The 15,731-nt window shown below is 37.0% G+C and overlaps 1 protein-coding gene across 4 annotated transcripts in view; it reads right to left on the bottom strand.

Annotated features, from left to right (window-relative positions):
• The window catches only part of Pias1 (protein inhibitor of activated STAT 1), a 106,976-nt gene that overhangs the window by 27,315 nt on the left and 63,930 nt on the right, over positions 1-15,731 (bottom strand). For all 4 annotated transcript variants that reach the window (XM_020166505.2, XM_074062024.1, XM_074062025.1 and 1 more), the window contains exons 3-7: positions 12,160-12,244; positions 11,789-11,836; positions 9,053-9,143; positions 8,297-8,431; positions 1,131-1,236 (exon numbers count right to left, since the gene is read on the bottom strand). In XM_020166505.2, coding sequence (XP_020022094.2) covers positions 1,131-1,236; positions 8,297-8,431; positions 9,053-9,143; positions 11,789-11,836; positions 12,160-12,244 — 465 coding nt within the window. The remainder of the gene's footprint in view (positions 1-1,130; positions 1,237-8,296; positions 8,432-9,052; positions 9,144-11,788; positions 11,837-12,159; positions 12,245-15,731) is intronic.

Here is a 15,731-nt window from a genome sequence, read left to right as displayed (position 1 = left end):
GAAGGCCCTGAGTTCAAACCCTGGTACCATCAAAAAAAAAAAAAAAGAAAATCCTTAAAGGGAGAGGGCGATAGAGGTGTGTGTGTGTGTGTGTGTGTGTGTGAATATTATAGAAGTACTTTATAAAATATACAGATATATATGTATATAAAATGAAATAGTACAGTGAAAACCACAAAAAACTGTTAAAAAGGAAGGGGGAGGATACTTAAGAAGAGTAATATGGGGAGTAAATGTGATCAAGGCATATTACATGCATGTTGTAACTATCACAATGAAACTCCTTTGTACAATTAATTTATGCTAATAAAAGATTTTAAAAAAGGAATCCTTAAAGAATAGCTAACCATCCCCTGCCTGTAAAAGTGTTCCCTAAGCACTGAGCCCTCAACCTTAAATTCATCCATGAAGAACCTACCTCTGGAAAAGAGAATAAAGGAAGAACTTAGTTCACCTCTTTGGAAAAGCTACTAACCCTCAAAACTTGAGGCCAGTAAGTCTACTTCCAGATCATCAAAATTAACCACCCACTAAGTCATAGCTGAGTCCAGACTCCCTGCTGACTTTAGAAACCATGTGTTACAAACCCCTCCTTACACAAAAGGAGTAAGATACTCAGGAACCATCCAAGGTCACATACTCAATTACAGCAGAACCCATTTCATTATTATTTCTACCACTCTGCTCACTTTTTACTTTTGGTAACACACAGATATAGTCATCAGATAATGCTGTATATTCTTCTTGGATCTAAAATAATCTTCTTGAAATCTAAAATAATTTTCTTGAAATTTATACCTAGATCTCCTTCTCATTTCCTAAAATTCCCTAAACATTTATTTTAAGAAGTTGTAGGAAAATATTCTGTGCTCAAGGAGTGACTTTACAAAGTTAATGTTAAGGTCAGCAAAATATATTAATTCATGACAAAGACTTTAAAACTAATCTTAGATCTTATTTTGTAAGCTTACAATAAAAGGTTCTCAAGAGTTTTTAATCCTCTATCACAGGCTCTAGTAAAAAACAAACAAACAAAAAAACACACTAAAAATTCTTGAGTTGAGAAACACTACTCTAACCCCTAACAAAGTAGTTCTGCTGCATAAATGAAGTAAGTTTATCATACGTACTTAAAGCTCTAGAATGATCCGGATTCCTTATCCCCTTTGCTCGTAACCTCTGAAGAAGAACTGTTGAAGACAACTGTTTTACAAGATATACTGCCATGGAATAGGTCTGGAAAAAAAAAAAAAAAGATGTAGAAAACCAGTAACATATGTAATTAAACAGTACATCTATTTGAATCCCACAACGATAGGGAAGAAAACTATACTTCTGAAAACATCTGCTACGTGTTAGGTGTCTGCCTGAGAAGTAGTTCACCTAATCCTGATCAAAAGCTGCTGAGGTGGTCAGAAACCTGTTTTTATGGATGAAGAAACTGAAAGTACAGAGAAGTAAAAGAACCTGCTCTAATTTCACAGCTTTCAAATGACAAATCTAGAATCATGTTTGTATTACCTGTCAATACTTGAAACTTGAAAGAACACTGCTAAGGCTGAATATAAACCAAGCTACTCAGATGTTTAAAATATCATACACCACATTTAGTAGGCAATAGAGATAATGTAAATAGTAGTTATTTAAAAGATCACAAATCAGACTGGCTTCTTTTAACCTCTCTCTGTACCTTCAACTAGCTCTTGAAGACTCTATGGCTCATGATCGCAACAAGCAGAGGGAATATCCAGGACAGTGTGCAAAGAGAAGCCACTGTTTGGTAAATGGCTAGATGAATATCCCTGACCAGCAGAAGGACTGACTACTCAGAGATGGTAATGGGAGAAGGGAACAAAGAAAGCAGTTAGTTAGAAAGCTGGAGGATGGGTGAAGGGAACATGTTGGATAAGAGGAAGGAACGAGGACTGAGGCTTATGAAGGGTAGGAGAGGTCAAAGTAAGAAGGATGACTTTCTACTTGGTGCTGGGATCGAAAGGACTTGAAAAGAAGCAAAAGAAAAAATAACTGATGCCACCTTTTATTTTATAGCTACGCACAGTTTCCAAAGTACTCTTAATATATACTACCTGCTTCATTTAAGCTTTACAGAAGGCCTATAAAAGGTAGGTGAAGGGCTGATGAAACGGAGGCAGGAGAAGATGAGAGAATCTACTTAGTGGCAGAGTGGACAATAGAAAGCAACAGGAAAGGTGAGGGTGCCAGAACACAGGACTGAATGATCAGGGTCAGTGGAGTCCTCTACAGCTATTGCTTTCACACCTTCCTTGCTTTGAACCTCCTAGTACAGTGCAATGCCATTGCAACTTCCACTTACTTTCACACTTTTGAAAGTGCATTTACATCTTGGCAACAAGAGGATATCCTACAATACCCTCTAGAAGGGTAAACTTTCCTTTTTTTGTTGGAGGGGGTTGGGGGGAAATTGGGGGTTTGAACTCAGGGCTTCAGGCTTGCAAAACAGGCACTCTACTGTTTGAGCCACACCTCCAGTTGGGGAGGTTCAACTTTCATCTAAAGTTCAGAAGGCTGTGTTCACATGCTATATATTTTCTAGGAAAAAAAAGAACTATCAAAACAATGAATTTACTTTCATTAGTAAATTTCATAATATATTAGTAAGCAACAAATAACCTTAAAATTTTCCTAAATTTTAGAACATACAACCTACTAATCTAACATAGAACTGATATGCTTCTTTTAAGGAAAAAAATCAAACCTTATCATTATTTATTTGCTTAATGCTTCAGGCGTAATAATAACTTAGGAAATGCAAATTAATACTGTAAAATTCTGCACTGACAGCTTGAATCTTCAGAACTTGGAATTACCCTAAGGCCTTATATAAATATTTAAGATGAGAGCAAGTAAAAACCACAAGTTCAGTAAAAAAGTATGTTCACTCCAGTTGAAATATGTAACCAAACAGAGAAGGAAAACCAAAGCTGCAAAAAGAATGCCAGGTATTAACAAATGCCACCTGTACTGACAGCATAGAATTACATTTAACAGGGTATGAAAGAGGTCCAGCAGCAAAAATCTCCCACACTTAACAGCAGAGAGTATCTCTTCTAGGGAGATAATGTTGTTCTTGCCTACCCTTCAAGTACTACCTAACCCGAACTACTGATGTGGGTATTGTAATTACATTGCCATTTTTGTCTTTTGCCTTTTTCAGCTTGCAAAATTGTATATAAAGTTCCTAATAAATTCTCCATAATTGAAACCCAATCAGCTCATTATGCCCCCTTTACACCAGTATCTAAATCATTTCTCTATCAGTAATCCAAGTTTAAGAAATACTAAACGAAGTGAGTAACCTGACACAGGACAAGGAGTTACAAAATAGTTCATTCATTTCACACAGTTATTGTGCTAGTTCTCCTATTTTCTCAGAACAGACACACTCATAAGTTTTTTTGTTTTTGTTAGGCAAGGTCTTACTTATACAGCCTCAGGGTGGCCTTTGACTCATGGCCCTCCGATACCTCAAATTCCTGAGTGCTGGGATTACAGTCATGTGCCATCATGCCCAATTTATAATTTATGCCATCTTTTTGTTTGTTTGTTTTTTTGGCTGTAATGGTTTGAACTCAGCATTGTGTGTTTGCTAGGCAGGTGCTCTACCACTTGAACCACTCTGCCAGTCCATTTTGGTCTGATTATTTTGGAGATGAGGTCTCATGAACTATATGCCCAGACTGGCCTCAAACTGTGATCCTCCCAATCTCAGCCTCCCAAATAGCTAGGATTACCTGTGTGAGCAACCAGCACCTGGCTTATATTATTTCTTAATAGCCTCAAGTTATATAAATTTATCTGCAAAAAGTAAGAGATTCTACATGAACTATTCAGAGTATCTTTACAAGCTGAATTAAAATAATGATCTAAAAGAAGTCTAATCAGTTATCTTCTAAACTAAGAATAATTTCCTTTTAGTGATTTATTCCAAAAAGGAGGACTTTTGTACATCTTTCAATCTCTATGGTCTGGAAGACTTTCCATTCTAGAGTGTCTCCCCATCTCCTCCAGAGCTATGTATCAGTCACCAAAGTCTGCTCCTCTCCCAGTTTCAGAGTTAGATTTCACTGAAAACAGCTCCCTCTTTCTTTCTAGGTAGGCTATATTTTTCATACACAAAACCAAAAACATTTTTGTTGTTCTTATTTTGTTCTATTTTGTGGATGAATGCCAAGATATGCTAAAAGTAAAAAGTTCGCAAGGTTTATTATTATTATTTTGTGGCAGTACTGGGGTTTGAACTCAAGACCTCAAACTTGTTTGGCAGGCACTCTTCCACTTGAGCCACACTTCAGCCCTAAACATTTAATAAGGATTTAAAAACCTAATGGTGTCACATGAATTAGTCAAAGGAAAAAAATAAATAACCTTGATGGCTGTCAAAAATGATTTTGAGAGCTGGGAGCATGGCTCAAGTGACAGAGCACAGATCTAGCAAGCATAATGCCCTGAGTTCAAATCCCAGTATTGCCAAAAAAAAAGATTTTGATAACATTTAACATCCAATTCTAACAAAGAAATTCAGTAAAGGAAGAATATAGATATACATCATTAATGTAATTAGGTTCTATCAAAAACTAATTGCTATTATAGCACTTGATGTAACAGTAGCAGTATTCTCATTAATGTAAGGAACAACAGAAATGTGTGCACTAGCACCTACATTATTCAACATTGTTCAAAAAGTTCTAGTCAGTACAACAAGAAATAGTAAGAATTAGGATTATCATTATTTGAGTAATGACACCTCTCAAACTCAAAACTGCCTTTGTAGAAATACCAACAAATCAACTAAAAAGCTACAGAACAAATATATCAATTTAGGTATGAAGCAAATATCCAAAACAACTAGCTTAAAAAAAATAACTACTTTAGAAAATGTAACAGAAAAAAGATCTATTGGAAGAGCAATAATAATAACTCAGAAATCAATAAAATTATGCAGATTTATAAGAAACTTATTAAATTACCGAAGAACATAAAAGAAGACTGAGTAAATGGACAAAGGCACAGCTTCTGGATGGGACATTGAATATTAGTACAAATAAACTTCTTCACTTAACTGGTAACTTTAAAGATGTCTCACAAAGGGCTGCAGGTATGGCTCAAGTGGTAGAGAAATAGCCTTGCAAGTTTGAGGCCTTAAGTTCAAACCCCAATACTGCCCCCACAAATATGTATATATGTATGTGTGTGTATGCATGCGTGTATATATATGTATGCATGTGTGTATGTGTATATGAATGTGTATGTATGCATGTGCGTATGTGTGAATGTGTGTATGTGGAGGTGGGTGGGGTAAAACAGAAGAGGAGGTATGATTAATTCTACAGTTCATGCTGAAGAATAAATGTGAAGAAGAGTTCATACAGGAGACCATGTCTTTCTAAAACCCTTCCCAACCTTTCCAACTTCCTTCAAAGCCCTTATTCCTCCCTTTGCCCTTCCTCAGGTAACTTACCTCACACTTTCTGACTTAATTTGTCAAGTCAGAACTTACCCGCCTCTCCAGAACCAAACGCACACCCATCCAGTCCTTTCCCTGTCGCACTAATGAGGCCATGTATCCTCCACCATGAGCATTTCCAACTGTGTGATTGATTCATCACTGACTGTCCCTATTTGTTGCTGTAGATCTTTCTCTCAAGAAGATCCCAACCATCATCTGACATGTTGAACATTCTCCCAAATGGCTCTTCACATTTCCCTCCAGCTCACCCTCAGCCCTCCAGAGCCTCACCTCTTTAGTCCATTATCTGGCACTCCCTCACCTGCAGCTCACTTTAATCTGGCATCTGCTCCTTCCATCTACCAAAACATCTCAAAGTCATCTTCCTCTTCCCAACAGTTTTTTTTTAGACTGTAATACGCTTGACCTCTCAACACTTGCTTAATAGTACTTACACCAAATCTCCTGTCTTTATGGACTCTTACCCTCCCCTGCCCCACTACCACTGCTCTCGTGACTCTGCAGACCCATTCTCTCCCACCCACGAGTGAACGATTTAGTTCCTCATGGACAGGTTTTAGGCACACTTCTTTTCCTACCTGCTACATCCCACCTAAGTAAAGCCAACCCTGCCTGTATGGCTCACACATTTTTGTCTATAGCCCAAACTTACCCCCTGGCCTTGTCTGCCCAGTTGCCTACTGAGGATATTTCAGAGGTAGCTCAAACTCTAAACTTCCAAATTGAACTGTTTTCTCCATCTAGTCCTTCAGTGTTGCCTCCTTCAAAGCAAAACCAAACACACCTGAATACAGTACTTTTTCAGTGTTTCCTCTATCGGGTACCATTACCATCACTGGGTTACCCAGGCCAGAAAACGAGTAGTCATCACTTACTTAGTCCTGCATACCTCCTGCTTAACCCTATGCCCACTGCCAGCACCCTAGACTAAGAAACATATTCTTTCCCCCACTTCTCTCTCTTTCCCTCACTGTCCCCTTCCCCTCTCTCTTTCACTCACTCTCTTTCACTGATACTTCTGCAATGGCTGGCTCCACATAATTCTGGCCTCCATTCAAACTATTTATCACTCTGAAGGGAGACCTTTCTAAACAGAAACATGGCCCTATAAATTTTCTGCTAACAAAGAGAAAGTCCTTAATTCTAATATTATTCTCCAAGTCTGTTTCATGCACTGCTCTTACCCATTCTCTGTATCCTATTCTCAGTGGATCCCTTCCAGCATTTTGAAAAAACTACACTCCTCTGCCCCTGAGTTGTTGTGCACATTTCTGAGTCTTTGGCTTGATTCTTACCGTTTTCTCAGCTTTTTACTCAGGTACTACTTCCTCAGCAAAGACCTTCTTGACTCCCTCTCTAGTTCAAAGTGCCCCTAATGTACTCCAAAATCACCATGTACCTCTCTCCTTTATAGTGCTTAAATAAGTTCGCTTTTTTTTTTGGCATGTGACCCCAAACACTTACATCACTTATCACATGAGAATAAGGACTTTTTCCCCCTTCATATAGTACTATCACAGTTTTGAGTACAGTACAAAGAAAACTTTGAATTAGCATTCAAAACATATTTGAAAAAATTTCAAATACTGAGTAGATGAGTCAGTATTATAATTTGAAAATTACAACTTTTTGAAAATTTAGCAGACAATAAATGCTAGATTAAGAAATGATATAGGAAAAAATCAGAAATACACCAAGGATATATAAAAATTAAACATGTAATAATGGTGGCTTCAGAATAGAATTTATTTCGTTAATGGTCTTAGAACTAGCTAACTAAAAACCCAAGGTAATTACCTATCTCACACAGCACATAAATTTAAGAAGGATTAATTACTTGAAGGTAAAGCATAAAACCTTAAAAGTCTAGAAGCTAGCTTATTTACAGAAGCTTGGAAAGGGCAGACAGACTAAGCAGGATGGTGACAGAGAGGAACACTATAAAAGAAAAACCTGGTTAAGATCTGGTGTATGATATTTTAGAACTTCTACTTATTAAATAATCACAAAATCAAAAGGCTAACAAACTGGAAACAAATATTTGTGATGTGACGATTAATTCTTAGTATATGAACAACTCATAAGACAATTAAAAAAAAGAAAAACAGCAATACAAGACTAGACACAGATAAAAATTTAAAATGTAAACAATTATAAATGTAAAACCATGCTCAAGCTCAGTCATAATGAAAGGAGTACTACATGGTAACATTATTTACTTGATAAAAATTAGTAAAGACTAAAAAAGATAGCAGCAGTGTTGAGAGGCATGCAAAGAAGCAAGAGTCCGAGAAGACATCTACAGTTCTTTAGGGAAAGTCATCTGTCAATGTGCACGAAATTTCCTGAAGTTCTGCATGCTCTTTGGCTCAAAAATTCCACTTCTGAGAATTCACCATAAGAAAATGTCATGTACGCATGTGAAGTCATGGCTACTAGGATGGTCTTCAAAATGTTCCAGAGGTAGAAATGGTTAAGTCAATCAAGAAATCAGTGGTCAACAATAGGGAACAGGCTACATAATGTATACTGACATCAGCATCCGAGGTAGCCACCTACAATAATGCAAAAGAACATGTAATGTCATCGGAAGATGGTGACAGCAAATTGCTGAGCAAAAGGGTCAGTTTATAAAATATTGAATATTGTGTGATACTATTTTTCAAATGGGAACACAATGAAAATTCATTATGAGACAAAAATAATTTGCAACTCACAGTACAATGTATAAATGAACTCAGGTAGCGATGGTGATAAGCTGCTGTGGTAGGAACAAAAGTGACTTACTCTTCCAATTTCTGCAGTCCAAGAAACAACAATGGTGTTTGGCACTGTTGTGGACAATCGCACAAGAGAGGTGATGTTAATGGGTCGGCTGGGTCGCTTTGGTTCCACACCATTTTTAGTAGGCGGAAGGTAACCCTAAGAAAGAAATATAATTTATGTCTACTTACTACTTCCAAAATCATTCCAGCTTGCACCTCTTAAAAAAACCTGTAAAATACATACTAGAAAATATGAATGTTTTCAGTAGAGAGAAGCAAACATTTATAAGCATTACCTGAATTATTATCTCTCTAAGCAACCTTATAGCCTCCTTATGGTAAGCCTGAGAAAAGTATTATTAATAGAAGTTAAATTTAAGAATCAGAGTGAATTCATAAATAGCTTAGGTAGGTACATTGGGAGTATTTCCAAAGGGACTACATGGCTCCCACCCTTACCCCTGGTGACACATTTGCTCAAATCTCCATTCAACCACAGATACATGCAAACGTAGTGAGATTTTGTGGGAAAAAAGTTCCTCTTCCTAAAATCCAACACAACACAAACACTACCTCACCCAGCTCCAAAGCCTAGACTTTGCTAAGGCCCCAGCTGCTAACTGCACATAACTGGTATAAGTGTTTCACTCAGTCCCATGAATGTATATCCAAAATAAAAATGTTTTCTTAATGAAAAAATATGACTAACAACAGCTGTGATGATTTCTTTGGCAGTTATGTTGGTAATCTGTTTTAAAAATTAGCTTTTAGAACTTACTGGAAGGCTGCAAGGTTTTGTATTCACTTTCACACAAAGATTGGGTGGGAAGTGATCTTCTTGTGGACAGCTGGTTTCTGATAAACAAAACCTACACAATAAAGGTCAAGTTTAGTTTCCTGTATTAAAAGATAACTTCATTAGTATTTTTGCTCAACTAACTTAGAAGAGGATCAACTTAAAAACAACAAAAGGAAAACTATGAAAGGAGTAATTCATATAACTAATAAGTATATGCAACCAGGCATGAAATACAGTTGACTCTTGAACATGGGTTTGAAGTGTGTGGGTCCACTCATATGTGTATTTGTGGTATATGTGTGTGTATATTATCGGAGATTTGTGACAATTTGAACAAATTGGAATATAAACCAGACAACCTAGAAATGATGACTGTTTAAGTTATCAGTAAGGCTTCTGGTCAATGACTATGAGCAGTTAAGTTCTGGGGAGTTAAAGTTGCGCTTTTTTTTTTTTTTTTTTTTGGTGGTACTGGGGTTTGAACTTGGGGCCTCACGCTTGCCAAGCCATGCCCCCAGCCTTTTTTTGCTTTACGTTTTTGGAAAAGGTCTCATTTGTTTTGCCCAACCCAGCCACAGGTGACCACCATGCCTGACTTTTGTATGTGGATGTTTGATTGGGCAGAAGGGTTGGCTTCCTAACTCCACATCCCACCTGAGTTGTTCGAATGTCAACTGTGAATAATTCTGTCAATTATCTGAATTAAAAATCATGACTATCAACCTGTAGTTGTCTTCATAATGATTTTAACTATTTATTTAAGAATGCTTTGAGGAGCACTAGATTCCTTGAATGTTGAAAGGAACCAGGTGTTAAAAGAAAATAAAAGGATCTGTAGTTGAATAAATTTAAGAAATTCCGAATCAAAACAATTAAATTAAGTTTTCTTAATAAACACTTCTCAGAGCTTTAAATAAGCACATATGCATTATAAATCACAAGAGGAAAATACATCATACAGTATTTAGGAAATCTGCCTCTGAAGCCCTTTGTTGACTCTCAGCAGAAATACTGAAACTGCCATCTCTGGGACCACACTCTGTCCAGGAAGCCAGTGTACTCCTTTGTTCTTTGAGAACTAAAGATGTGGAGTAACAACATTACTGTGTCATATCTACATAAACTTAGAACACTATTTTAAAAGCCCATGAAAATATTTATTTCTAAAATCAATGCATAATCGTTTGGGAAAACCAAGGATATCTACGTAATTTGCAAATTCTCTCTTCACTCTTACACAGATGGAGAAATGATCTGCTATCAAAGGTATCTATTCTTTATTACTTCCTTTGGCCAATATACACCTGAGATTCAATCTGCTTTCACAGAATGCTGACAGCACCTTTGGATTATATGGTAGGGAAAGTCCTATCTCTGAATTCCGTGAAAAATACATCATGTGCAAACATCTTCTCTCAACATCTGTTGTTTGAGATGGCAGCCATAAAATCTGTGTGTTGGGGTGTTCCTCAAAATGAAGTAAGTTTGCTATGTAAAATTTTAGGAGTAGAAATACATGTTCATTTTTATGGGGTAACAATCCATAGCTTTCAACAGTTTCTCAGAGGGTAGGAAACCCTACCCTTTGATACCTAGTATCAGTCTGCCTAAACAGAGGATAAAGTCCTTAGATGACAAGCAGTCACTGAGGCCAGAGTCTGCCACACTGTTTCAAGGTGTGAACGTGAGTAAGTTCTCACTGCTCTCATCTCACTGTTTCAAGCCTGCACAGAGGTTTCCACATTGTTCTACAAAGGGCTGAGCAGGTGCTTTAGATTAACCTCTTTTCTGCCTTACTACTGGACATACAGCTTGTATACACAACTTAGTACCTTATTACTGATACTAGATTATCTTTACCACGATACAGGAAAAACAGCTTACTGAGGAAAACAATTGTGTTTTATTTTTCTCTTCTACCTCCTATTCCAACAAGAACAGTATATAACATGTAGTTTGTACATGGATAGTCACTGAATAGTAAGACCAACATAAAATTGGTTTATATAAGCTTGAGTGAGACACTAACATAAGATTTCTTAGCTACCCTAGAAAGAAATGAATGAGCTAAGAGAAGAAAGTGAAGCGGCAGCTTTGAACTCATGTTGGAAAATTTTCTGTTCCTCTTTGAAAACTTCCAAGACATGTTTCATATGGGCTCTAAGTTAGAGCGTATTTAAATTAATGATCTAAAATACAGGACAAAGCAAATGTGGTGCTTGTTAGTCCATGAGATACTACACTTAAGTACGGGTTCCTTATTTATAGTAGTCTGCCTTAGGAAGATAAGGTTCCTCCTCTCACAACAGTTGATATTCATGTCTAAAGAGCTAACAAGCACATTCAAAGACACCATTAACTGGAGCTTCTCAGCCAGCCGTGGGCAGTCAAGGTAGAGACATGTTAAGTGCACAGTACATGACCTGTTGTGGTAACATCTAAATTGGATAGAATTAGGAAATCTCATAATAGAATGCTAAACCAAGTATTTTCTGTGAATTTACTGAAAATCAGGTAGACCAAGTCTTTGCTCCCATTTCCTGTGTGGGGAACAGAAAATGTTTCTTTTTCTCCCTTGCCCTTTTCTCCATACTGTATCCTATTACACTGAAATAAATCTTTGTTAAAATTTCAAAAAAAAAGAAAATAAGGTAGATTTTAAAATTAGTCTTTAGGGAATATCATAAACTTTGAATACTGTAGTTAACACTGTACCTTAACTGGACCTGTACTGTGAAGTCACATTTGGTCCCAGAAATATCCCTAAAATAGACAGAATAAGAATTACAATTATTTTAAAATATGTACATAAAGGCAATGCTACATCAAAAGTTTTCCAAGTTATCAAAGATTTCACTGTTTTAAAACTAAATGCCACAACAATATTTTTAATAATAATACTTGGATGACACTAATATTAATTCACACAGTATCTTTTTGTTGTGGTGGTGGTACCAGAGGTCAAACCCAGGGCCTTGCACATGGTAGGCATGTGCTATATCCCCAACTAGGTTGTTCTAAAGATCTAAGAAGACCTTACTGGACTTAGTCACCAAACTGCAATTTATAATTGAAGACAAACTTACATGGAACTACTGATCTGCTGCACTTGTTGTGGTGTCAATGCAAATGCAAAACAGGTTTCTCGAAAGCGCTGACTGTTGTCTGATGCTAAAGAAGACAAGAGTTATATTTTCAATTACCTTTACATTAATTGATACAGAAGTAATCAATTAGTAACTAGTAAACACACATCTGAATTAACTGGAATATATTCTAGAGGGTTTTTTTTTTTTTGGGTTTTTTTTGGTGGGACTAGGGTTTCAACTCGGGGCTTTGAACTTGTAAAGCAGGCATGCTATCGCTCTATCTACACCTCTAGTCCATTTGCTCTGGTTATTTTGGAGATGGGGGTCTCTCAAACTATTTGCCCAGGTTGGCCTCGACTGCAATTCTCCCCATCTCACCCTCCCAAGTAGCTAGGATTACAGGTGAAAGTCACTGGTGCCTGGCTTATTCTATAGTTTTGGTAATAACACAAAGCACTGAAAAATAAGAAATATACCATATTTGATAAAACAAACAGAAAGGTACAGAAGTGTCTAATTCCATAAATAAAACATTAGTACTCAAACTCAGGTAATACATAAACAAACCAAAATTAATAAAAAATTACTTAAATCACAAAATTGTTTGCATCCAAAAGGCACACTTCTATAAAAGCATACTAATTTTATTTAAAATGCAATTATATAAACCCACTTCCATGCACATGGTTTCTGAGCTAAGTAACAAACAACCTGCCTGGAGATCTGCATGGGTAAGATGGCATTTGGTCTTCACAGCAAACAAAGACTTTTATCATCTCCTGTTTAACCATGCAACTTTTCTTTTCTTTCCTTTTTTTTTTTTTAATTGAGACAGGGTCTATATAGCCCAGGCTGGCCTCAAACTCCTAAATCCTGTGCACAATGGAGCTTGGCTACCATGCAAGTTTTATACAGTAACAGTTTCTCCTATTCTTGGATGTTGACCTGACTTTACAATTGCTTGCTGTCATCATCCCAAAGAAGAAACAAGTTATAAAATGGGAAGGAAAAGAATAAGGAGAAGTCATGGCATGGGGAGAGAGGTGGGAAAAAAGAGCAAGCACAGGTCAGTCTAGAGCAGGGATTCCTAAACTATACTGTTGTATATACATGTATATGTATGAATACAAGTGTGTATACATGTATCCATACGTAAGTAAAATGCATCCTCAGTGCTTGGCACAAAGAAGCATGGACTGACTATTTGTTGAACGAGTAAAGGAATACAAAAGCTTCAGTATTTAAATTGTACTTTTCCAAGGTGATTTTCTACAACAAAAGCATCACTCAGAGTTATTATAAGGAGTTCCTGGCCTGTGGGCTCCTTGAGGCATGTGCTAATTACGCAGCTGGCAGTTGAGCTCAATCACCCACTCAGCCTGATGTTTCCTCTTGCATGCAGCACTTCCTTTACAACTATCACCCAAACTGTGGTATGTCATGAAAATCTGTACAAATGCATCATCATGACAAAAACAAGCAGAAAAGAGCACTGATCTAAAATCTTAACATGATACAAAAGTGTCTTTTAAAAGCTAGATTTGCATTTCTACTTTATGTGCTGTGAAAAGGCTTTTTCTAAAGCATCTATCACCAAGGAATAGTCGCTTACTATAAATATTATCTTAATTTTAAAGCACAAATCTGGCAATGGCCAAACCTGGCAATGCAGAGAAGCAAAGCTTCCCTCCGTCAGCAGTGTCAATGACTAGTTCCTTTAGCTTCACATGTGCTAGGCAGGTGCCCTACCACTTGGGCCACTCCACTAGCTCTCCTTTACTTCTTAGAGGATACTTCTCTATAGATATTACTCTAGCAGGCTAAGCCCAATTAAAATCTTTGGCTCCACTTGAAAACAATGCTAAAATAATTTCTCAACTACAAAAATTCATATTATTCTCTCGGCAAAATTTCAGGTTCATTTTAGAATATACGACTACATTAAGTTTCACACACACACAGATTTAGAACGACAAGATTATGGTTAAAATAATGAGATTTTTTTTCTTGTGGTACACACAGAAATGAGGTTTATGATAATAATAACACTTACCTCTATCTCCTTTTCCATACAGATTGGCATGCTTTGGGTTTGACTGCCACTTTACCGTGTAGTTTCAGACTTAACTGATGCTAACAATGCCAGTGCAAACTTTGCGGTTTGGGTTTTAGATAGGGCTGGGAATGTAGCTTGGTAGGATTTATTTATTTACATTTGGTGGCACTGGGGTTTGAATGCATGTAGCTTGGTAGGAGAATGTGTGCCTAGCACGAAGCAGGCCCTGTGTTCATCCATAGCACTGGAAAATGAATGGATGAAAATAACTCCTTAGAAGTAAATTAAGCTATCAACAGCCCTTTCAGATTAAGGCAAAACAGAATCATACTGAAAGGGGTCTTACAAGACCAAACAAAATAGTAACTACAGTGTTCGTGGTTTGCACCTATGTGGGCGCAAAAGACAACTCTTAGATACAAGAAAAGTATATATGAAAAACAGAAGCTTTATATAGTTGGGATTTTACATATAATCTAATTTAACAAAACAAATTAAAATTTTATGTAAAATCTTCACCATGTGAAACTCCTATTTTTCCTACGTTTTATAATACATATGATGTTAGTATAATGGCAACCTCCCTGAACCTCAATGTTATCTGAAAGAAGAAGTTGATACTATTTACTTATTTATTGACAGGGTTCTTGTATACAACCCAGGCTGGTCTCCAACTAGTGATATTCACGTCTCATTCTCTTGAGTGCTGGGATTATAGGCATGCATCACTACCCCCAGCTTGACACTTTTTCACAGATGGTGCACGCTCACATATTTTGCTAAGAGGTGTATGTGATCAAATAAATTTGCCCACCACTGTTCTAGAATCCAACTTTTCCTTCAACCTTTCCATTTATTCTCTTCTTGAGTTCTATTAGAGATGGAAGAAAATTGCCATTAGTTTGTCAAGCAAAAGATGGCTGATGATGAACAGATGAATTGTAACAAAGCTTGCAGCCTAACAGGAAAGAGATAAGATTACACAGGCCTGGCTTCCAAAGTGGTTGGCCACTTATTTGCCATGCCTTATGTAATAATCCACTTTGAATCTGTTTCCTTCAATATTTAAATCTCAATCTCGCTCAATCAATCTTTTTCTCTTTCTTCTCTCTCTCCTCTCTTCTATCTTCTCTCTCTCTATTTTGAGGAATATAAGTAAAGTAACATTTTCTGTTCCATTTCCTCCTATTCCCCTATACTGAATCAAAATATCCACGTGCTGGTGTCACACAGCACTAGTCTGATCTCATATCCAGTAACAGCCATCTTTTAAATAGCTAAAGAGCACTGATGTGCCCCTCCCTTTCCATCAACTCTTACCCCCATGGTATCTCAGATGAAATTTCAGGCTCAAATCTCACCTTCCTCCTCTACACATAGCCCAGGTTGTCTGTCACATTCACATTAAAGCAACAGCAAGAATTAGACACACTCTGTTGTAGCATATATTATCTGTTCAAAATCTATACTGCCCTTCTGTGCTGGCTGTCCCTACATCTCCAGAACAAATGAC

Source organism: Castor canadensis, chromosome 19 (genome assembly GCF_047511655.1).
Source record: "Castor canadensis chromosome 19, mCasCan1.hap1v2, whole genome shotgun sequence".
Lineage (NCBI taxonomy): Eukaryota > Metazoa > Chordata > Mammalia > Rodentia > Castoridae > Castor > Castor canadensis.
The sequence above is the reverse complement of the archived record's forward strand: the minus strand, read 5'-3'. Positions and strand labels throughout refer to the sequence as shown.